This window comes from Panicum virgatum, chromosome 1N (genome assembly GCF_016808335.1).
Source record: "Panicum virgatum strain AP13 chromosome 1N, P.virgatum_v5, whole genome shotgun sequence".
In the NCBI taxonomy this organism is placed as follows: domain Eukaryota; kingdom Viridiplantae; phylum Streptophyta; class Magnoliopsida; order Poales; family Poaceae; genus Panicum; species Panicum virgatum.
Genome location: NC_053145.1, coordinates 4748646 through 4772192, shown reverse-complemented (window position 1 = coordinate 4772192; position 23547 = coordinate 4748646). Strand labels below are relative to the sequence as shown.

The 23547-nt window shown below is 45.7% G+C and overlaps 2 protein-coding genes and 1 long non-coding RNA gene across 15 annotated transcripts; 1 reads left to right on the top strand and 2 right to left on the bottom strand.

The window, feature by feature from the left end:
* Positions 1-3058: 3058 nt before the first annotated feature.
* On the top strand, positions 3059-7086 carry LOC120654737. Its single transcript, XR_005667159.1, has 2 exons — positions 3059-5461; positions 5723-7086. It is a non-coding gene; the product is annotated as an uncharacterized LOC120654737 (long non-coding RNA).
* On the bottom strand, positions 6980-11013 carry LOC120654736 (cold-responsive protein kinase 1-like). Of its 7 annotated transcripts, none has more exons than XM_039932370.1 (7): positions 10558-11013; positions 9331-9541; positions 9117-9232; positions 8821-9031; positions 8427-8664; positions 8070-8220; positions 6980-7646 (listed from the first exon to the last, which is right to left on the bottom strand). In XM_039932370.1, exons 2-7 carry the CDS (start codon positions 9398-9400, stop codon positions 7272-7274), a joined length of 1161 nt encoding a protein of 386 aa, XP_039788304.1. In that variant the 5' UTR covers positions 9401-9541; positions 10558-11013; the 3' UTR covers positions 6980-7271. The 7 variants fall into 7 exon arrangements, with proteins under 7 accessions (XP_039788304.1, XP_039788303.1, XP_039788300.1 ...); XM_039932369.1 differs by having other exon boundaries at positions 9331-9514; positions 10558-11012; XM_039932366.1 differs by having other exon boundaries at positions 6980-7682; positions 9331-9514; positions 9725-11010.
* Positions 11014-15968: 4955 nt separating this feature from the next.
* Positions 15969-22415, bottom strand: LOC120654735 (auxin response factor 6-like). Of its 7 annotated transcripts, none has more exons than XM_039932357.1 (14): positions 21584-22415; positions 20260-20378; positions 19970-20068; positions 19819-19875; positions 19571-19726; positions 19393-19477; positions 19144-19234; positions 18856-19020; positions 18659-18781; positions 18401-18476; positions 18077-18224; positions 16806-17956; positions 16514-16704; positions 15969-16433 (listed from the first exon to the last, which is right to left on the bottom strand). In XM_039932357.1, the coding sequence occupies exons 1-14, from the start codon at positions 21648-21650 to the stop codon at positions 16238-16240; spliced, it is 2724 nt and encodes a 907-aa protein (XP_039788291.1). In that variant the 5' UTR covers positions 21651-22415; the 3' UTR covers positions 15969-16237. The 7 variants fall into 7 exon arrangements, with proteins under 7 accessions (XP_039788291.1, XP_039788292.1, XP_039788293.1 ...); XM_039932358.1 differs by having other exon boundaries at positions 21590-22374; XM_039932359.1 differs by having other exon boundaries at positions 20268-20378; positions 21584-22348.
* Between the last annotated feature and the right edge of the window lie 1132 nt (positions 22416-23547).

The following is a 23547-nucleotide window of genomic DNA, read 5'->3' as shown; positions in this document are numbered from 1 at the left end:
TGAGAGGGTCCCATGAGTAAGGAACTTTTTTGCATAGCTACCAAGTACCAACAGAAACCTGCCGTAAAGCATAGTAGCTAGCTGCAATACCCACCCTGGCCTGGAGAGGAATGCATTGTCCTATGCTTGAGGTTTTGGTGTAACGGGAAAGATGGGAGAATCTGGAGCCTGGCCAAGTGCTCCAGACAAAATCCACTTCACCAGTCAGAGCCATCAACTTTACAGACCGTCTACACCAACCGTCCCATCCGCGCTCTCTCCTCTCTCTTTCTTTCGTTCCGTCCCGATCCCGCGTGTGTGAGGGAGGACCGGAGGGAGCTGATGCGTCCCTCACTCGTCTGCAAGTGGCGTAGCCAGAGCCTGCCTGAGTCGTCACTGCAGAGGTTGGGAGGGAAGAAGATGGCGATGCTCCTTGCCATTTCCTCCATGTAGTCTCCGTCCTCCGTCGTCGTCTCGGTGACAGAACCGTCAAATTAAAACTCTAATTAAGTGTAATAGTCGTCATTTGAACACATCGGGCTCATTAGCTTAACAGCTTAATTTGGCGATCCTTTCTAAACCCACGTCCTGCTCGAAATATCACTGAAAGTCCCACGCGAAGGTGGGCGCAGATGGTACAAGCACGACACATATTTGAAAATACAACAAATATACATAATACTTTATTTTAAGTTTTACAAACCAAGTATGAATAAATATATAATTTACAAACTTTGAATTACTGAAATTCGGGTTCAACTAGAGGAAAAAGGGCCTACAACTAACAAAAGGGTGCCCTAGGGAGATCCCTAACTAAGCGTCTGGCTCCACAACCTCCCATCCCTCAGCATTCCGGCGGATGAACTTGGTGCAGCAGGGACAGAAGTCTACGTCTGCATGCCCTGAAATAATTGTGGCAACAAACCCTAAGTATACTAATACTCCAGCAAGTCTTATCCGACCAGTGGGTATAACTTAGCCCACATATCTAGACATGTACGTCATTTAGCTAGTGGTTATTTTTGCAGAAAGAGCGACTAAAGTAGTTTTCTTACTTTCATTATTTTAGCTCCAGGTTCTATATAAATGAACTCTCATCTAATATTTGCATAGACCCACTATAGCAATCATGGTGGTACAAGAAAAAATAATTCAATGTGCTCAATATTTTATATAAACATACATAAATCATATTCTAATATTTTGCTACGATGCAGCAAAGAGATCAATGCCCTCATAAGCGCGAGACACGGCGAATCGATCCGATTTAACCTTGCAAGGTGGACCTAACCAACACGGCACGCATTTGCCCCGTCGGACTATACATGCCAACCATTCCCCTCCCTGCCTTGAACTACAGAACCGCCCCACCTGCATATAGTCAGCCGAGCCCTACGAGAGACCACCAAAAATAAGCATATGCAACCCGATTCTCCGCGGCCACTCGACTCGCCCTAAGGAGTGGGTAGAAGTTCTGTACTTTCGAAACAAAGCAGTACTCGGCTTACTGGTTTCGACTACCTCCTACTCTCGGCATGCGGTTAGTACAATTCAATCCCCGATCAGCACTGCCGACAACGACCGGTCCTTAATCGACTCAGACGGGGCTAAGGCACCCAGGAACCCTGTCCTGCGGCCATACCTATACATCATCCCCGCCCGGTCTCACATCTCCATCTCCATTTCAATAACTCAGGTACTATAATATCAGTGGACATAACCTATATCTCGCGAGTGACAAGAAGTCACTCGACTTCTACCGAGAACTCTTAAGCATAGCATTATTATCGTCCTATCATACTAGTATAAACTCCAGGAAACCTAGAGATCATGCAACTAGGGTTTCAACCAATTTCTATACGTAATGCACAAGTAATATATATATATATATATAGTCATAATTTAAATTAATAGGTTGTGCTCCGGGGCTTGCCTTCGGGCTGCTGCTCAGAGCTGGGTTCAGACGGGCCTTGGGCCGGGTGCTCACACCTCTCCTCCTGGGCTTGCGTCGGCTGCTCTTGTGGTGCCGCAATCACCTCAAATACGGCGCCCTCAGCTGCGGATGCTACACGTATGCATATGAAATAAATAAGTGCAGCTCAATGATGTAACTATTTTACTTCAACTGGAATGCCCTGCGGACTGTCCGCGCCCAAGTGGCGGACCGTCCGCCGTACTATTCTACCGACCCACCAAAGACAACAACGTCTCTGGACCAATTCCTAATTCTACCTGCGGACCGTCCGGCAACCCTTGGCGGACCGTCCGGCCACCCTTGGCGGACCGTCCGCAGTTCACGTATTCCATCCACCAGAGACGTCAACGTCTCTGGACAAAATCCTAGACTCTATTGCGGACTGTCCGCGCCCAAGTGGCGGACTGTCCGCAGTTCAATCCTGCGAACCCCACCAGGACAAGTTTCAAGTTTCAACGGCGGACCGTCCGCTCCCCTATAGCGGACCGTCCGCAGTCAGTTCTACTAAACCACCAGAGATAACATCATCTCTGGACGAAACCTAATCTGACCAGTGAACTGTCCGCACCTCCCAGGCGGACCGTCCGCAATACCCAACTTTTGACTCGCGCCACAGGCGGCAGCAAGTGCGGCGGCGACGGCGGTGGCCGTTCACCGGCGCCGGCGACACACCACGGAAGGGGAGAAAGACCGGGAAGCACAAGGAACTCACCACGAATCCATTCCCGCGGTCGGTTCGAGTGGAGGACGACCGGAGAGGCGGATCGACGGTGGAGCAAGCTTCAAGCACCTCCAATGGTGTCCGGCGGTGGTGGGGGCGATTCCGGCCGTAAGAAGCCGGTCTAGGGGTTGGGGAAGGAGGAGGAGGTGCCGAGGAAGGTTCCCGCGCGAGGAATCAAGGTTTGGTGGCCGGAGGAGGGAGATCGATGAAAGGGGACGACGTCGGCGTGAGCGCTCGAGCTCCGCTCGGCTCTGGACGAAGTGAGGAGGAAGAGAGAAATGACAAGTGGGTCCCACATCCATCCCGATAAATATCTGGACGATGTCTGGCGGACTGTCCGCGGACCCCGAATGACTGTCCAAGAGGTAGGTGTTACAGTCTCCAACTCTCCAAAGTCGCCAGAGCTCAGATCACAGTGTGACAGCTTACCCTGTAGCACACTCGATCGCCATCGATCGAGGTAGCCCCTGCAGGGTGGAGACGACGGCGCCTTTCACCAGGCCAGCACGAGAGAGGGAGAGGGATCAGAGGTGTGCGCGTGCGCCGTAGCTTGTAGCTAGGGAAGAGCTAGGGAAGCTCGGATTGGGACATGCTTTAGCACGCCATTGGCTGCTTTGGGTGGTGCTGCCGGCCGGGGAGAGGGGCGGCTTTAGGGTAGCTAGCCATTAGGCCACCACTTTAGGCGCAATATAAAACTAACTTGCATCAAAAGGTTCATCCTTTAATCCCGCCCTTGGGAAGTATTCTAGCTGGTGTCTTGTGCTCCATGTCCTTTGTTCTTTCGGTCTTCCTCCTTTGTAGACCATGGCAGGACTTTTTGGTGAGCAGGAGGGGCAAGTGGCCATGGAGTTGTTGTGTACATGTTCTGGAGTGTTGCGCAGACGCGCAGTAGTAGAGAGATACGTCTTGCCCCTCTCATCTATAAATCCACCTTCTGCTCTTTCTTCTACCTCCATCCATCACAACTTTTGCACTGTTCTTCCTCTTTTCTCTCACTAACCCTAGCTTCTAGCTCCCTCTAGTAGTCCCCTTGTCTTTGTTCCTGCTTGTGCATGCCCACCAGATAAAGCTCTAGTTTCATTTGTTTCTAGCATTATACTGGTCTAGATGGAATTAATACATTCATTTCTGTTCTCTTGGTCGATCTTTCTTGCACAGTTTTGTGAATAATGGATGTGAGAGATGGTATATAGGTTTGATCAAATTGAGATTGTGTGTGCCTGGCTCCCTGTATGCCACACACGTAGCCCAACCCGTGGTGTGGTTGCCTGCTGTGGGTGGCGTGCAAGGGGCCAAGCATGCATTTTTGTTTCCATCTTCTGTCACTTTTTATCTCTACTATATATGTTTTCATGTGTTCTTGTTTTTATTTTGTTTGTTCTTGCTTGCTTGTTCATGTGCTTCTCCGATCCAGTTCTTGGATCCTGCCAAGTTATTACCTAACTAGCTTGCTCCAAAAAAAATCAGTAAGGTTATCACTTGTGATTTTAATTTAGTTTGCGGTTTTGAGCGCATGAGGTGAGTATGTTCATGTTTTAGTACATATTTAAATTCTTGAAAACAGCCATAATGAATTCTTTATAAAAAAAGAGTCTTGAATTCCCGGCTCGTTTGAGTACATTGAAGGAAACATTTTTCTTTTGATCGATCATGCAACTCTTCTCAAATGAATACAATGAGGAATTAATTAGTCTGGTCAATATCATGTTTCGATTTGATTTGTCCTACCTACTGTTTCTTTCATTATGTTCGACTTCAATACCAACTCAGAGTCTATTTTATTCTTGTGTGTTCCAAGGCGCACGTGCGTCTTGTGCACAGCATTCCTAGGATTTTTCCCATTTTCCTTTTTTAAAATGAAACTTTCATGCATGCATTTGGCATTTGTGCAGCAAATGACAAAGGCATAAGCAAGACTCGGTTCCTGCTAGTTCACATGAAGCAAGAAATTCGGTTAGTGGTTTCTCTCGTTTCTTTCCTCAACTGTTGTTTTCTCATATAATTTGTTCTTAACATTATATTTCAAATAATTAGTCTTTGTCTCCAGTAGGCGTATCATATATATGCTTGCAAGTATAATTTTACTGCCTCCGGTCATATATAGTTGACGTTTCAGACAATCAGACAACAAAAAGTAACTAAATGCAGATCAAATAATTAGCTGTCCAAATCGACATCATCTAATTATGACCGGAGTTTTAAAAAAGATTTACCTGAAGGGAGTATCTGTCAAGAACTGCTTCTAGCTAACATAGTAAACATTAAGAGAAGGAATTTCCTCAGAACTTAATTGATCACTTTTTTTGCAAGATAAGGTTAATTCTGAATAACATATAATGCTTGAAGTGATTAAATGTAAGTTAATTGACAGCCGGAAGCCGGAAACAATGGGTTATGAAGTATTTGTCCATCGTCATTTCTACTACTCCCTCCGTTCCAAATTATAAGTCATTACAAGAATCTTGGAGGATCAACATTTTTCAAATTTGACCAAATTTATACAACAAGATAATAACATTTACTATACCAATTAAGTATTATTAGATTCTTTGTTAGTTATATTTTCATAGTATACCTATTTGATGTCATAAATTTTTTTGCTTTACTCTATAATTTTGGTCAAACTTTGAGATGGTTTGACTTTCCAAGATTCTTGGAATGACTTATAATTTGGAACGGAGGAAATAGCAGGTAGAGACCGGCAGATGTATGCTGGCCTGTGATGATGTGCATTGGTCTCAACCATGGAGCTGTTCAAATGAGCTGAGTGCATCAGCGTTCATTTTGTACGTACCTTTTCTCTAACCCTATTTAGGAGTAGATGTTTTTTTTACTGTCATTTTATTTGGTTCATGGGTACTATTAAGAGTAGACATTTAACTAGCTTATCAGCTACGCCTTGTGCCATCTGTTTGCCGTCGCCAAACGCCAAACGCTGGAGGGATATGATTACCATCGGATAAGTAACTGAACTAAACTTTCTATACATCAGTAACTGAACTAAATGCTCTCAATTTTGTATGTTCTGGGGTTTGCATTGGAGCCAGCCTAGCAGACACCGTATCCAAGCTTAACACCCGTTGCAAGACCGCGGCCAGGACGACTCAATCAGATCCAAGCTGCGAGCAAACGCATGTCATGCTGCACTGCATAACTAACCAACCAGTAACAGCACCAGTAGTAGTACTGCTGCAGTACAAGCAACAGCTCGCTAGGGCCCACCAGCCAGCACCACAAATGATCTGTTGATGATGATCGACATGGCAATGCCAGGGCCCACCTGCGCCATCTCACTCTCATCAACCATGTACGTGCTAGCTCCTGCCTCCCTGGCCAGCCAGCAGCCATTGTTGCGCTGCATGGAGCCATGGACCACCCGAGCGAAGCAGTTCTTCAGTGGCAGCTTGCAGTAGCAAAGCTACTAACGCTGCAGTTCTACGAGCAAGAACGCATGGAGGGATTTGCCATGATCTGTTGGTGGCCGTGTTGGAGTCCTCGGTGATTGGAGCGAGCACCTGGGTCCCCGTCTTGCCCAATTGTGGCGATGGAGACGGCATGGCAGTTGCCTCTGCTTGGAGGAACCCATGAACACCTGCCTATGAGACAATACATCAAGGCAGCGGAGACTGTGGACCACCTGCTTCTCCATTATCCGTTTGCTGCTTCTTTCTGGCAACGCCTGGGAATCCAAATGGAGCCTGATGCGGCCGCCTGCAATCTCCATCTCCCAAAGCCGAAAAACTTGCCGGCGGCTCACTTTGATACTTTTGCCTTGCTATGCTGCTGGCACCTTTGGAAGCGTCGCAATGGGATCGTCTTTCGGCAAGAGAGCTTGAACCTTCCACAATTTTTGCAGAATTGTAAACTTGATGCTAGAGCGTGGAGCTGTCGCCTCCCGCGGCAGGATATGGGAGTTAGTGACCACTGGTGCAACGCTCTTTCTTTAGCAATGTAAAGCTACAAAACACTTGTAAAATTTTTCTATCCGGCCATCATGGGCCAAATATAATGGAATGATTTCAGGTGGGGATCCCCCCCCCCCCCGCGTTGACCCTTCAAAAAAAAAAGACAATACATCAGTGTCCCAGTTATCCAAAGTGATACCTGAACCGTTGCTGAAAGTAACTGTCAGTGTCCAGGAAGCAGGAGCCAGAAATCAGCCGGCTCTTTACCGGCCGAACAGAGGGAAAGATGTGGATCACATTACCATTACAATTTACAAGGCAATAGCCCATCAATAGTATGCCATGAAATCTGTAACAGTATACTATAGCTGGGCCATTATGTATGTGTTTATACTGACATGAGTTGAAATCATTCCAAATTAGTTTATCACCCAAAAACAGGTTGTACATGTACAATGAAAATGTGTAATCAATCTAGTATTGTACATACAGAAGTTGTTCCCTCATATGTACTCCTTTGGCTCAACAATGATGTTCAGACTACAAGTGAAGCAATTCAATCTATACATGAAAAAAGAATCCAGCTGGTAAACTTCTGGACAAGGTGTCCACCTATGCTACTGTCTACATGTGTTTCATACCTGATACCAACTCACTTCACTAACAATCTATTTCTTCACAAACGAATGGATTACTCACGATCCGATACAGTGGATATCATGGAGGTCTCTGTTGTCTCGTTAGACAGCATAGGAGAAGAGTGTGCATTCAGGGAGGACAGGAATGTGGACGATGCTGCAATTTCGATTGGTTTCCTCATGCTTCTTACCTTGAGATCCATGAAGTCGCTAATTATAGCTGGCTTGCTGATATTCGCTGACTCAACATCCGTTTCACCTGTAAGCATGGCAATGACCTTTGACATGTCAGGTCGGTGTCTTGTGACATCTTGTGTGCACAAGAGCCCGATTTCCAGGAACCTGCAAGCCTGTGCGACGTCCAAGTCATCGCCCAAAGAGCTGTCTATGATTTTCTCCAAATCTCTCTGTTCATAATAAATCCATGTCTGCAAGAGGAGAACCCCATTGGTGATCGCTGGGAACTGTAGCAGTAAAGAACAAAAGGCGTGATTTAGAACAATTGTTCCCCTAACTGTCATGTGATGAGTTTTCAGGAATACCAAAGAAATTTCTTGGTAGTTTATAGCATCAGTTCTAAGCGTGCGACACTGGTCATACTGTACTAAATCTGACAACAGAAAATTTGGCATGTGATTTCTATGATTCCCAAATGCAAATGCCGCATATATCGACATGAGTTCTCTTACAGGGAACAATGAATTACACACACCAAAGTCAATGCATCAATATCATGCACATTTTCAGAGAATAGAAAATAGTGTTTAATTAATAATGGCAAAAGCAACTTCTTCAACTATTCAAGCAACAATGGAAAGACATGTTAAATGTAACCTAGCATTTCCTCTAACCTTTTCAAGGAGTATCTGATCTTCATATGCTAATCTTGTATCGCTGTTGGATCTCCCGCTAACTATTTCCAGAAGCAGAACACCAAAACTGTAAACATCTGATTTACGTGTCACCTGTCCTCGAATGGCATATTCAGGAGCCAAATAGCCTCTGTCAATCAAAATTGGAGTAAGGAAATCTGAAAAGGTATTCATAGGCTATAAATATAACAAATGTCATTGTTTCGCTGAATTTAAATTTAAATTTAACAAATAAGTAGTCAACTAAGTTGAAAAGAATGGTAGAAGAACAAGCTTCTAAAGGCAGTCAAGAAAAAAAAAAGAACTGAAAAAAATATAAAGTAGAAGTTTACTTACAGTGTTCCTGCAACTCTTGTGCTAACATGTGTTGCATTTGGTGGAAGAAGCTTTGCTAGACCAAAATCAGAGATTTTTGGGGTAAGATCCCTATCAAGAAGTATATTGCTTGCTTTGATGTCTCGATGAACAATGTGGGGATTTACACCATGATGTAGGTATGCTAGTCCCCGTGCAATTCCAAGGCAAATATTCACTCGAGTTTTCCAATTGAACTGGATATTGCTGTGGTTGGAACCTGAACAATGAAAAGTTTAAAATGCGTAAGGACATATATGATATATCTTAAGTTTTCATAGTTAACTTCTGCTGTGATATGTAGTTGGAAAAATATCTATTATAATGTCCATGTATTATTTGGTTTGAATATAAAAGAATAGTTACCATGACATACCTAGAAGTGTTTGTGCAAGGCTATTATTTTCAATATGATTGTAAACAAGGATTCTTTGATCTCCTTCCACACAATACCCATACAGTTTCACAAGATTATCATGTGAGATGTCAGAAATCGCCACAAGTTCATTCTGAAACTCCCTTACTCCTTGTCTTGACTCTGACGAAAGAACCTTGACAGCAATAATTGTTCCATTCTTGAGCTGTCCCTGCACCATTAAATTGTTGAATGTCAAACACGTCTACATTAGTCACAACTTCAGTGGCTTCTCTGTTGAAGGTTATGCATATTACCTTGTATACCGAACCAAAACCACCCTCACCAATCTTGTTTGATGGGCTAAAGTTTTCTGTTGCCCTTACTAGCTCCCTATAAGTGTATCTTTTTATATTTGGGCCACCAGGGACGTCTACGCAGGCAGAGATAAATCACAATAAGAAACAGAACAAGGTAGGAGAGTATATCACAAGGATATTTCAGAGTGTGCCCTACGTATGAGAGCTCTACCTTCATTATGGTGGGAACTTGGTAGGCGCCTTGTCCTTCTCTTCTTGCAAAAGATAGAAAAGCAACTCATTTGAGATTCTCAAAGTATTATATCTGCAGTAGTGCTGTCAGCTCGATAACTTCAGATTGCACTTATGATATCAACACAAGCATTATACTGATGCTCATAGACTTCTACCATGTCCTGAAAAGAGAGGACGCCAAATGTTACCTGTAAAGAAAAGCTATACTGGAGACATCATTTCAAGTTTAAAACATACTATCTATGGCTAACAATTTTGGTCATGATTGTCCAACTCGCATTACTGAATGCAATACATAAGTTACAATAGCAGTAAATTGTACAATAAACTGTAAAAATAAAGCGAACACACAATCTGCTTGCAGAACTCACAACGATCATTGTTTGCTTCGAATTCACCCAGACAAGCATGCTTGCACTTCAAGCTTACAAATAGTATATGTGATGACTTAGCACATCCATGTAGTTTCGATCACTGCACAGTTGCTTCGTACAAGTGGGCAGGTGAAACCGAACTACCTTAGGCTCCGGAGTCAGTGCCAACATAAAAAATTAGACTAAGTCCACTATAACTTGTATGCATTTAGTATTTATTCAGAAAGAAGCCATGATTGGGCAGGCATGGACCGCGCATCATGATTGTATATCTATCCAACGCATCAAACTAATTTATTTCTGAGAAACTCTGATGTACTTCTGTGAGGTCTGTCATCACAAACTGATGTTTACCATCTAACTAACCCTGGTGCCACTAAATTAGTCCATGATTAGACGACCCAATCCATTCCGCGACCAATAATTTTAGTGCACAATCAAGCGTAACCAATCACATTTCACAACCAATCTCCTAGAAGTCCACCATGCATCGTCAGCAAAGTTCCACATTTTTCACGATTCTTAAGCAATCGAAACTTGGAAAATAGCGTCAGAAAATCGCGGTAGGGCAACGAAGTCGTTCCCATTCGGACCTCCATCTGACACGAGATTCACAAACCTGATCAATCAAGAAAGGAAAAGTAGCCTGCGTTCCTGAAGAAAATCTAAGCAGAGTACAAGACCAATCGACTAATCCCTTTTGTTGGTGAACATGGAAGGCAATCAAGGCATGAACCACGAAAAGCGACAAGGGACCAATCGCAGGAACAAAAACCCAATCTCGAACCTTCCTCTGCGTATATTCAGAGAAACCAACCAGGCAGGCTCACCTGAACCGCCGCCGCCGTGACCGGAGAGGACGAACCGAATCCAATCCAGCCGCCGCGACAGCCCCGGCGAGTCAAGACTGAAGAGCACGCCCGCGCCCTTATCAATTATCCCCGGCCCCGCTGCAGAGACGGCACCAAGAACCGCCTCCTCCCGAAGGCTCGCCGAAGCCTCTCCGCCTACCGCCTTTCCCCCCGAGTGCCGTGCCGCCACGGGGCGCCGGGACGCAGCAGCGGCGAGCTTTCGCGAGGGCGGAGACGGACTGCGGGCGGACTGCGGACTCGTGGTGTGGGGGTGAGTATTTGACTTCTCCAACAGGGGGAGGGGGAGGTGGGGAGGAAGAGAGGACCGGGGCGCCTCGGCTTTGAAAGCGAGACGAAGAGCAGGAGGAATGGCGGGTGGTCAAACCGTTGACCGCGTGGGCTTGTGAGCCCTGAGCCGAGCCGAGCCGAGATGGGCCAGCCTGGCCGGCCGCGGCGCCGCCGTGTGGGCCGTGTGTGAGCTCACACGGAGCTCAGCAATACTATATATTTTTCGCAAGATTTTTCTCCTCATCTTTCAGTATTTGAGATTCGTACAAACTATCTCATCTATTAGATCTTTTCAACCCTAACTTTCTTCCTCCTTCTCTTACTCATCACGCGCCGCCGCCGCCCCGCCTGCCCGCCTACACGCTGCGAGCTGCGAGCTACTGCTGCTCGCCATCGTGCGCCGCACGCCGCGCGCTGTTCCTGCTCGTGGCCGCTCGCCGCGTGCTGCTGCATGCTGCTGCTTGCTGCTCAGTGGCCGCGGCTGCTTGCTGTGCGTGGCCACCACTGCTTGCTGCTGCATGCGGCTGCTGCAAGCTGCTGCTGCGGGCGCGCGATGCGGCGGCGTCGGAGGAGAAACGCCTCGCCGGAGAATCTTCAATATTTTCATTTAGTATTTTCAACATTTTATGTTTCTAATTTTAATATTTTGTTTTTTACAATTTTAACATTTTGAAAGTCAAATATTGAACATATTTAATAAAATGTTAAGTTAATCTTATTAAAATGTTAAACATATTTACACCAAATAATTGAGTCGAAGTGGACTTTAAAAATAAATGATTTATCTATCTTACAAAAAATAGATAGGAAGCCCCCACGGAGCTCATGGTGGAAACAGCAACGCGGGTCTTTCTCGACAACACGGACCGGACGCGTGGTCGCCTGGTTGGGTGGGTGAAGCAGGTTGGACGCGCCGGCCGGCAAGCCGGCGGCGACGCGACGGCAGCCGGGCGCGGCGGGGGTACAGAGCCATGGGGGTCGCGGACTCGCGGTTGAACCGGGTCAACTGAACTGACCGGGCCAGCGTTGGAGGCTGCTGGCTCTGGCCTGTAGTGTGTTGGTGTGTCATGTCCTGACGTGTCCGTGTGCGTAGGACGGCAGAGCCATGGGGGTCGCGGACTGACCGGGTACAGAGCCATGGGGGTCGCGGACTCGCGGTTGAACCGGGTCAACTGAACTGACCGGGCCAGCGTTGGAGGCTGCTGGCTCTGGCCTGTAGTGTGTTGGTGTGTCATGTCCTGACGTGTCCGTGTGCGTAGGACGGCAGCACCTGCGCTGCGTGTAGCCTCTATGTAGAAAAATGACGTCCTTTTCTTTATTGTATTATTTAATAATAAGGATAAAAAGGTTTGGTTTGTACTACTGGAAATTGAAATGGTCGGTGTTGAATTCAGCAGCCGGTGAAACTGACGAATGGTGACTCTTTCAAGGGGGTTCGTCATGACAACTTCCGTTTACTTTCTTCATTCTGTTTTTCTGCTTACTGCAGATGAACATATGCTGACCTGTTCAGACAGTCCGAGTCGTGTGGAAGGCCATGTTGTGTCAAGGTCCTTGCGACTAAAAAAAATGTGCTAATGCATAAGGTTCCTCGAACAAATTTAAAATTAGTTCTTTAAACTTTTTTGTTGTATTTCTTATAGGTCGGAAAAAAGGGGAAAATCCTTGGAAAGCTTAAAGAAATATGCAAAATGCAAGCGCAGCTGAGGAGTTCAAAGAGTATGAAATAATCTGGGTAGGAATGGGTAGATAACTGGGCTGCTTCCTTGGATGTGTGGGCCTCGTCCTGATGGCGACGAGCGCGGGCCTGTCCCGCCACTTTTCACGGTCGGCACAACCTCCAAGGCCCATCAGGCCATCACGTCAACTATTGTAGCGGGTAACCCTTGCGTCTTTTTTATTTTTATATTTTTCAAAAAAAAATTACAAAAATATATTTTTGGTTTTAGAATTTACAGTTCTATACCCCTACCACCCGGCAGGGGAGCGGTAGGGATCTATATGTAAATAAAAATAAATTTTGTTTGCGCAGAGGTTCTTAGCGTGGCAGGGGGCCGGACGGTAGGGGTATAGAATTGTAAATTCTAAAACCAAAAATATATTTCTATAATTTTTTTAAAAAAATATAAAAATAAAAAAACACGGTAACCCTTTTCCGCTCCTGGGCTCCTCTCCTCGCAGCGCCGCCGTTCGGTGAAAGCCTTCGCGTCCGTGCGCCGCCGGCTTTCCGCCCCGGCCAGGCGCCAGCGGATCAGATCTGACGCGTTGCCGGGCGGCGCTGTGGCGGCGGCCGGCGTGTGCTCGTCGTGCTGCTGAACTGCTGGGCGCTGCCGCCGCACGAGCCACGCGTTTCAGAGCCCGAGTTCCATGGTCACCAGTGTGACGGAAGCATTCATGGTGATGCTGATGCAGGGTCAGGCACGACAGAGGAATTCAAACCGGAGAACCAGGAAATCAAACAGCGAGTGACCTACTGTACAATACAAGGCACCTGTGATGTGTGCACAACTCAGGCCTGTTCTGTACTCCTGTGCATCTCAGACAGACAAAACAAAAACTTTCAACCTCGAGATCTGTTCCATGAGACCATTACAGCGGCAGGAAAATTCTTTGTCAAGTGATGGTATCGAATCATTGCTAGACTAAGCATGATTCTTTGACAAGTGATGGTATCGTATCATTGCTAGACTAAGCATGATCTGGGAGGAACAGCAGCTAAGTCCGACTGGCTAGCCGGCTCAGTAGCACCGCCCGGTCGGGGTTTGATCCCTTTCGGAGGCGGATTTTCCGGTGGGTAGTGTAGTGGTAAAAAAATCCCCTCATCTGTCTTTATGTTCAAAGCATAGTCTGGATTCGGCCTAACTCACAAGGCGATGGGCCACTATGTATGGGCAGAAGTTCGGGAATTTCCTTACCTATGTGAGAATGTCTTCTTCTTAATACAATCCCGTAGGTCAATTTTTTTCCTTTTTGGAGGAAGTCGAGAAGCTGTCATGCCACGTGAGTTCACTGTTGCTCGTAGAAATCCAAAAAAAGTCACAACGACAAAAATGTGAGGCAATATACTCCACCGACTGCAATCCAGGCTACAGGTTTTGAGTTTTTCCATTGCGAAAAGCCAGTCAAGATTGGGAAGTGGCGATATCCGGGATCCGAATCCGGGACCCAGCCAAAGATCTGAAAGCGATAGAGGAATCACCAAAGAAGCCGATGGCGAGCTGTGCCCATGGTTAACCTTACCGGTGGGAACCGGTCCGGTTTGACCGGTAACCGGTCAAACCGGTCCGGACCGGTTCCGGTTCCGACCGGTTCCCAACCGGTCCAAATTCAAATTTTGAATTTGAATTCAAAAAAATGAAAAATTCTCAAAAAATTCCTAAAAATATTTCAAGGTGTGATGAATCTAATGGTGTCAAATTTTCTCAAAAATTCGTTCATTTAGTATGGTTTGCGGAATTTATAAGTTAAATAAAAAAAACGTGCATACGAAAGTATACAAATACAATGTAAAAGTAGTATAAAAAAGAGTTGGAGGGTTCATTTAGACTAAAATATGTTGTACAAACATTTATTTAGTATACTTTGTGGGCATTTGAATTTAAAAAAAAAAAGAAAAAAATTTGAATTTGACCTGTACCAGTCAAACCGGACGGTTACCATCCAAACCGGCCGGTATACCGGCCAAACCGGCCGGTATACCGGTCTAACCGACCGGCATACCGATCGGAACCGGTTGAACGGGGAAGTTTGAATTCAAATTTGAATTCCACCGGTTCCGACCGGTAACCGGCCAAACCGGACCGGTATACCGGAACCGGAGGCCGGCGGTTACCGGTCACCGGTCGGATACGTGAACCCTGGCTGTGCCTGGGGGTAGAACAAGACGCCCACGTCTTTTGAAAGAAAGAATGGGCACTCTGTGCCTGCGTGTAAAATTTACTTGCCCCAACAATCCACATGTTTCCACTCAAACTTTGGCTTTGTTTAGATCACTTTATATTTTACATTTTTGCTTTTTTAGAATTTTTTTTAATATTTGAAGTATTAAATATAGACTAATCACAAAACTAATTACAGATCTCGTCTGTAAATTACGATACGAATCTAATGAGACTAATTAAACCATCATTAGAGTATGTTACTGTAGCATTACTGTAGCAATTTAGTGTCTAAACACGTCCTAATTAGGCTTATTAGATTCGTCTCGTGATTTACAGTCTATTTGTGTAATGTAATTTATTTTTCGACTACATTTAAGACTCTGTTCGCTGTGCTGGTGCTGGAGGCTACTGCTGGAGTAGTGTGAAAGAAAAATATTGTTGGCTGGAGGTTGCTGCTGGAGTGGTGTGAGAGAAAAACACTGCTGGCTTGGCTGGAGGCTGCTGGAGCAGAACAGGATCAGTACACCATACAAGCTATTTATAAAAATTTTACATTTTGCGTTTTGGGACAAGGCCCTTTGTCAAAATCCACAACCAGACCAGACCAGAACAGGCCAATCCGCGACACGTCGGCACGCCAGAAGGCGCGGCAGCCCAGGGGGATCAGAACAGGGATGATGGATTAGTGTTGGTGGATCTGTGATGGCGAGAGAGGGCACCACTGGCCTCAGGAAAGGGAGAGCATCCTCTCTTTTTTTCGCCATTTGTTCTTCAATGGGCAGGCACTCGGCTTTCTGTCAGATCTGCAAGGGCCAGTCCGTGTCTCTGAAAGTCATTATCTGCAAGAAGTGGTGCCAGATTATGCAAGCATTGTTCAGGTGAATTCCCTCTTGGATATATCTGCCTATGAGCTGCTTTCAAGGATCATACCAAACTGCCTTTTACTGGAAATGGCTATAGTAATTATAATATCATGACAGCAACGGTAATATTGCCCTGGGTGAAGAAATGATCTCTCTCATTGGTAAGTTGGAAGTGCATCTATAAACTTATCATGTGTAAGAAGAAAATATGTAGAAAGAAGAGGATAGCCAGTGGGGTCTGAATTCTATGAACTGCCCCTAAATTCCACTGGAGATATTTTTTACAATTACTATAAGGACTGCACTGCATTAGTGTATTTCCCTCGTCAATAGGACTTAAGATATGACCAAAAGTAGATGCACTATATCGCACCAGCACGTGCAGAACAAGTAGATGCACTAAATTAGTGGTATTAGTATTATTACATGGAAGTAAATGCTGGCATGTATACAAAAACGGACTGCTAAAATCTATATCATATATGATATAATCATCAGGTGGCGTAGAACGTAGGGCTACATTAGATCTATGTGCTTGGTTCCAAGCCAAACTAGGAAGAGCCGCAGAAAACATACAGAAGGGGCATCCTAGAGCGGTAGCGCCATGGCTATGGGATTCTTCTATCTTCAGAACTCAACCGAACCCACTGGTGCCATTCCAGTGCTCAGGCTTCTTGATTCCTGCCTGCTAACATAGCTGTCACAGCCATTGCTAATCCTTCTGGCAGGAGCCGAGCTCAAGAGCTGAATGCCCTGCTTGCCCATCTGCTGAACCTCCTCCGGAGAAAGTATCTTTATGCAGGAGACACTGTTCACGAATTCCCTGCACAGTACAAGTTGCAGTAAATTTAAGAAAGAAATAAACAAGACAGAAAGTGACGAGGGACTTTTTAGAGAACTTACTGCCATGGGTCGTCACCAACTAAAAGGACATCGTCCTCTCCATCGACAAATACAAGCTGCCAGCCTGATCTCAAAGGGTCTTCCAACTGGCCCTCAAGGCCAAATAGACGCCCCACCTCGCTACGAAGTTCATCATAGCTGCTGAATCTAGTGATATCGAGCAACCTTCCAACGGTTCCAGATTTGTAAACCTATAGGGCACAAATTTGTCAACAAAGTGCTTCAGGGGAAAGAATTCAAAAGGAAGCTACTTTGTTAATCAAATGGTCCATGATGTAGACACATCACTCACCTTCACAAAGGTTGAAAACTGTTGATTTGCTTGCTCAGAATTCTCTGCGCATGGAACATAGCCCGACTCATCTAAGCAGCCTGCACTAGGTAGTGGCTGATTCAAGGGGAAATCATCCTGAGAAGGGCTCAGGAAATTGGAGGTTGAATATGGAATCGTGCTTGAAACATTATCATTCTGATGTCCTGGAATGCCACCTTGCATCAAAAGTGACTGCGAGTCTATGTTAACACCAAATAACAGGTGGTTTTGAGGATCAGAGCTCCCGTCTTGATCCACTAAGCATCCTCGTCCAGGTAACGGTGCTAATGCAGAATTTTGTGGCAAGTTACACGGGGTCATATCCAATTGTTCTATCTGCGTTGAAACAGCATGAGGTCGAGAAGGGTTAACAGACTCCACTGCAACTCGCTTAGATGACCATGGATCAGATATCGGTAAAGGAGTGGTTCTTGCCACGCATGGGAGGTTTGAAGCTGCTTCTGATGGTAATTGTCCCAACATGCCTTGCATGGAAGAGCCACCGTATGGTGCGAGAGAGCTGACGTTGGTGTCTGGAAAGTTCTGATTTGAGAATGCTGGAACTGTCGGCAATGTGGAAGATGGAGATTGAGTGCCTGAAGAAAGCTGAGAAAAAGCTGACAACGCATTTGGCAAACAATGCAGTTGTTGATTTTGTGGTGTTTGCTTACATTCCTGCTGCTGCTGTGATTCTTGATGCTGTTGCTGTGGATGCAGCTGAGGCTTCTGCTCATTAAATGATTGGCTGCGTTGAAGCTGATGCTGGAGGTACTCAGCATGGGTATGACCTTGAACTGTGTTGTCATTGATATTTTGGCTGTAAATTTGCTGAAACTGAGGCTGTACTTGCTGCATAATCTGATTAGATAGGAGAGCAGATCTGCCTACTATATTCTGAGGCTGTTGGAACTGCATTACTGAAGGTGGGATTTGTTTTGTGGTTCCCTGTAACGCTGCTGCTGCTGCTATGGTCTGGTACATGTCAGACTGCAGACCAAGTAGGGAATTATCCATCCTCGGCTGCATCCAAGGACTCGTACCAAGCCCACCAAAATTCAGCGACTGGAAACTTGGGTTTGCGCCATCTCGAAGCCACATAAGAGAAGAGGTCAAGCCATCATCCCTTCCACCTATAAAAAAGATCAGAAATAAGGTCATTTGTGATATTAAATCATGAACATTATCAACAGACGCCACTTTCCAATGTTATATATTGGAGGAGTTGCTAATTGTGCAACTGTCACTGGTACCATATAAAGAAGGCAGGCCTGTAGGCCATGGACGCTTTAATCCAAGAGCAAAAGGAGATGGATACATCGGTAAAGTTGTCAATGGTTCAATCTCCCAAAGAGACACCCTTGGCTGCTTCTCTCCAGCAGTTGATTCATCCCATCCAACCTACATGGTTCAAGGGAAAGATTGTTTACATGCTTACAACTAGATGTATAATAATAAAATGGGCCATGAAAAAGGATGCATATAAAACTTGAGTGGGATGCAAGTAAAGAGAGGTATGAAGCACAAGTAGAAGGGCCCATAGAAAAAAACAGAGAAGTATTTGCTTCAAGACCTACCTTTACAGAACGCCAGTGTGAGTTCGGCCAGCGAACAGGATCAAGATCACTTATTCCTGTAATTGTCCCCATGTATCTGTAAGAAACTTGAGAAATTTAGATGGGCATATATAGACAATGCACAAGCATACAATCTGATACAGAAGGCATCGAATGACATATCTACACTAGAGGAAAGTGAAATCAAGATAAGGGGGGTAGAAACCAAAATAATGCCCACATAACAAATAATGTGAGATAACCACAGGTTTGACATACCGCCTGACACTAGATTCCTCTGTCTCAAATAACATCCGAAAACGCATACCCACAGATATACGGGTATGGTACACAGCTTTCACGTACTTAGACAACGGTATGACAAACTCACAAGGGCTTGCTCTGCAGAATGCAAGGGAAAGAGTTAAGCATTCATGATGTGAATAAATCATAAATATGTGAGAAACTGTTCTTACCTTGGATTATAGAAAATAGTAAAGCGGCTATTTGTTGATGCAGCATGAGCTGCTGCAGCGAGCAGACCAATGTGCATGCTATCACTAGAAAGTACCGATGATGGCATGACAGTCTGTGGCCTGTTTGCTCGACGAATGCCTAGAAGCAGCTGGTTGCTGTCATTCCTGATCAGCCAAATACATATATGCATGCATCAATGCAATCAGCAGAGAAACTCAATCCAGGATACCAGGCTTAAGAAAGTGAACATTGAGTGCTTGGTCTGAAAAGCTGAAAGAATGTTATACCAGATAAAAAGGACGGAGTCTCCAGCAACCAGTCTCTTTGCACTAACAAAGACACTCCAACCTGTTGTCAGAAGATGCCGCTTTGGTTGACCTACAACAAGAATTTAATTCTAAATTACTCACACTTGACTATAGAATTCCACTGAAACAAGTGAGTTGCAACATGGCTTGTATGGTACAAGGCTGTATGCAGCTAGGAAAAAAAATCAAACATTGTGAACCAACAAACATAATGGGAAAATAACGAACCCCGAAAGATATGACGAAATTTCCAGTCGTTGCCATGAAGATCTTTTGCAATCAACTCCTGTGTTGGTGGCTGCTGATTGAAATCCTACAGAATTATCAAAGGAACATTTAGAAACACTAATGGTTTGGTTCACTTGATCTGAAGAAGGTAAAGATCCATGCAACCAAAAACACGTACCAGTGGAGGAAACACCTTCTCTGCTGCTCGGCGGGGAACTGAGAATCCACCATGTGTACTTGTGTCACTCGCAGTTAATGTCTTACAAAAATAGTTTGTTGGTTGCTTGCTGGCACTGCCTAACTCGGCGGGTAGAAATGGGTCCTTGAGCTCTTGCTGCAAAGAAATTTAAAATAAATAAGAAAATAGCTTCTTAGATTACATAAAGCAGAAGATTGGATAGGACGAGAAAAGAAATCATGTATTACGGGGCTGAGTGGCTGCAGTGTCATCTGTGCATAGACCTCATCTGTCTCTGCATCAGCCTGAAGAAGAAATACAGCAGAGCTGATGAAACACAAAGGTGGAAACAATAATTTCTTGTTTTGATACAGATGTTCCATATAACTCCAAACTTACATGCATGGTCACATTATGGAGTTGGCATATAAGCTGCGGAGGCAGGCTAGGATAGTTTGGAATCTGAGATTCCATTTCCTTATTTGTTGATGCTGCTACCTGCAGTGAACGCTTATAATTTCAATGAAATTTTTAAAAAGAAAAAAAGGAAGAACTTTAATTCTGGCAGAGCCATGTGTAAGTCAGGACCACACAAGACTCACGTTCTTAACAGTATTAGCACCCAGATAAGGTCTGCAATATTTATGTCTAATTTCGTAGCAATCTGAAGTCCAAGGAAGAAGAGTAACCTGCTCACCGTGGCCTTGAGGAAAATACACCACCCGACTACCAACCGCAGGCAACGAAACAAGAGGGCCGGCACACGCATGCCACAACTCAGAATTTAGGCACTTGTTCTCTTCTGCTTCTGAAAAGGCAAAAGCATTTAAGTAGAAGACATAACAGTATAAAGTCTATAAATTATCTCCTAAGTTCAGAAACAATTCTAGATCTAGTAAGCATCTAGTAAGCAAAGCATTAACCAAGCTCATAAAATGATTTTTAAGAAGGTACTATGAATGAGAGGACAATTTTTTCATATAAAATGGACACAGGTATTAAAATAAAGAAGCTTCTGAAAATATCTTCTTTTTTCCCTTAATAAGTCTGCATCGAGGGGGGGAAAATCCATACTACTAATTTTCTTTCACTGAATTAAATGGGATTCAAGAAGAAGCAAAAACAATTGCATGAAGAGAAGACTGAACAGATAGCTTGCCACATTGGACTGATTTGGATCACATGATAACTAAGAAATTTAAAGCAAGGGGCAGACGTAATTTAACTTATCCTGCAAACGTAAGCTATCCATGGAGGAGGACAGTACTAATGAACTAAGCCGCAGGGCCGTCGAATGGGCAGTGCAGCCGGCGCATTAGCACCGGGCCGCCCATTCCTAGGGGCCACCAAAATTAAACCCAGTAACTGCTAATACACATGCTAATTTTATTAACCTAAAGTACAAAAGGCCAAGGGAGGTAACGTAAGATGCAAATCACTCAAACTAGTGTTGCTATAGTGCCGCGACGATTTGTCTTCCCTTGAACTCGACGCCGCAATCGCGGCCGCGCGCCTGCTGCTGTAGTGCCATGCCGCGAGTTGCCGTCGAGTCATCGACCATCGGGTATCCTGTATCCCGCTGCCGGCCGGCGAGGTCAAACGACGGTGCTGAGAGCAGCTGGCTAGTGGTGACGCCCCTGCACTTCAAATTTCATGACGTGCTTGCTTCGGGAGGCCTGGGATGTGGACGTGATGTTGGTGCTGTAGTCCGTCCAGACTAGTCCACGCTAAGAATACTAAGACAAATGGCACTATTTAATAGAAGCTAAGAAGATTTGGTAAGACAAATTCACTCTTTAATCCTTTAGCATGCTTGAAATATTGTAGTTATATTATAAAGTATGAATATATTTTCATTATTTGTATTTTATAATATAATTATGGGCCACCATTTGTGTTCTGCACAAGTCCACCAAAACTTTGGTACGGCCCTGTTAATCCGCAAGCACACCGAACAAAATTTGGTACAGCCCATGTAATGAAATAATGAATGCCAAGAATTGGATGCTGTACCTGTACCTTCAGGCGACGCCGGCTGGTCCTGAAGACCGCCGGCGGCCGACGGCGAGAGCTTCATCATCCCCCCACCACTCGCGGACCGATCCAAAACGCGTTGGAGGAGCGTTCAAAATGGAGTGGGGGAAGGGAAAGAGAGAATCGAAGCAAGGTCCCTTCTCTCTACGCCAAACCACGCGCCTCCCCGCTTCGGATTGAGCAGCCTGGCAGCGCCACTTCCTCCTCCGCCGAACCGGTCAAACCTCCTCGCTCCGCGCAGCCGCCCGGCGCAGCCTTTTCGACCCGAGAGCTCAAATTTACATCACGGGGAAGCTTGAGAGCTTGCGGGGAATGGACGGCAATGCTCAAAGGCGCCGCCTTTGCGGCTCCGGCAGCACCAGGAGGCACGCCGGCACAGCGAAACCTCCTCCCGCGCGAGTGAACTCAGATCCCGCCGCCGCGAGCTCTGGAACGGCAGTTCAGAGCTCCGGGGAACCCGCCGCCGCTTAACCGCAGATCCGACCGCCGCCGCCGCCGCCGCCGCCGCCGGTGGGGACGAAGAAGAGCGGGGCACCCGCACCCTCGCTGCTACTGCCTCTTGCTTCTCGTCGCGGCTTCCTGCTTGCGCTTGCAACCGTCCTCACTTCGCTTCTTGGACCTTGCTCGCTTCGCTGCTCCTGCCGCTTCTTCTTCCTCCTCGTGCTGCTGCTCGTATGCGCTCGGCTCGACTCCTCGGGGTTTTAAGTTTTAACCCCACGAGTGGTGCTCCTCCTTTTCTCTACTCTCTCTCTCTCTCTCATATTGTGCTTTAAACAAACTTTCTCTCTCCCCCTGAGCAGCTGCTACATGCTTCTGGACTTCTGGTAAGTTTTTGCACCTCTTTTTTTACAGCCCGTGGGTACGTACGTACTGTACAATTGTACATGCCCTCCCGTGGCGGCCATTTGTGCAGTAGCACAAATAGCACAAACTTTAACTAATAATTAGGGGTACTAAATGAAGATAATTTACAAAATTAATAACACAACTTCTGCGCTACTTCGCAAGACAAATTTAATGAGTCTTTTGGCTGCAAAATTAAAGGCCGGTTACTGTAGCATTACTGTAGCCAATTATCTATTAATTACTATTAATAGATTCATCCGTGAAAAGATTTTGTAAATAAATTTTATTTAGCACTCCATACATTCAAGATTCTTTTGTAGCGCAAATAGCGCGGGAGAAACCAAACAGGGCCAAGAGAGACGACCATCCACGGCCAATGGCGTGGAATCGAAACGTGTTGGGGCTTGGGGGTGGAATGGAAAAAGGGGAGAGCCGCAGCGGCTCGCGATGGTCATCCCACCAGCGTCTCGTCTCACGGATCCTCCAAGATCCTGCCTTTTTGACCTCCCATGGTTCACAACCTGATTGACCACTGGCGGCACTACGAATTGACAGTCTGGTGTGGACGGAACAAACAAACCGGCATGTGTTGTGTGTGATGGTAATTAGTGTTGTTTTAATGCGCCATCAAGCTCGTGGAAAACCGGTTTGACTTGACCAAGTGAGCTAATCGAGCTCCTTCCTCTAGCTGATGTGAAGCTAGGAACAGGACTCCACATCACCGTCGCATGCTCCGCACAGTACGTGTAGACGGCAAGCCCCGTACGAATACGTACGCGTGCTCCCCACAAAATGCGTACGTATACGGAGGTGGAACCGTACACGTACAGCGCCGAGCGTACATGCCCGGCGGTTCCTCTGCCATGGACAGATTTTTTCAACAAAAAAAAACAAACCCGGCGATTTCAAAGAACCATGCAAATTCAGATGATAGTTTTTCAGATGAATCGCTGCCTTTTGGGCATGTTTATGAGGAGGACGTCTAGCTACATGCGAAGGAGGCAATGCAAGGGCCCTTGGGACTATTCGAACTGCCTACTGTTCATCCGGTGTCACTATACCTGCACGATCCCACAAAAGCAGAGCAGGGCGAGGCC

Excerpts from the sequence above, each read along its gene's own strand:
- LOC120654736 (XM_039932366.1), bottom strand. The coding sequence starts at position 9,400 with ATGAGTTGCTTTTCTATCTTTTGCAAGAAGAGAAGGACAAGGCGCCTA. Across the intron at positions 9,032-9,116 it reads GTTTTGGTTCGGTATACAAG|GGACAGCTCAAGAATGGAAC; the intron begins GTAATATGCATA and ends TTAATGGTGCAG. Across the intron at positions 8,665-8,820 it reads CCTTGCACAAACACTTCTAG|GTTCCAACCACAGCAATATC; the intron begins GTATGTCATGGT and ends TTCATTGTTCAG.
- LOC120654735 (XM_039932357.1), bottom strand. The coding sequence starts at position 21,650 with ATGATGAAGCTCTCGCCGTCGGCCGCCGGCGGTCTTCAGGACCAGCCG. Across the intron at positions 19,021-19,143 it reads GACTCCGTCCTTTTTATCTG|GAATGACAGCAACCAGCTGC; the intron begins GTATAACATTCT and ends TTGGCTGATCAG. Across the intron at positions 16,434-16,513 it reads GTTGGTGACGACCCATGGCA|GGAATTCGTGAACAGTGTCT; the intron begins GTAAGTTCTCTA and ends TGTACTGTGCAG.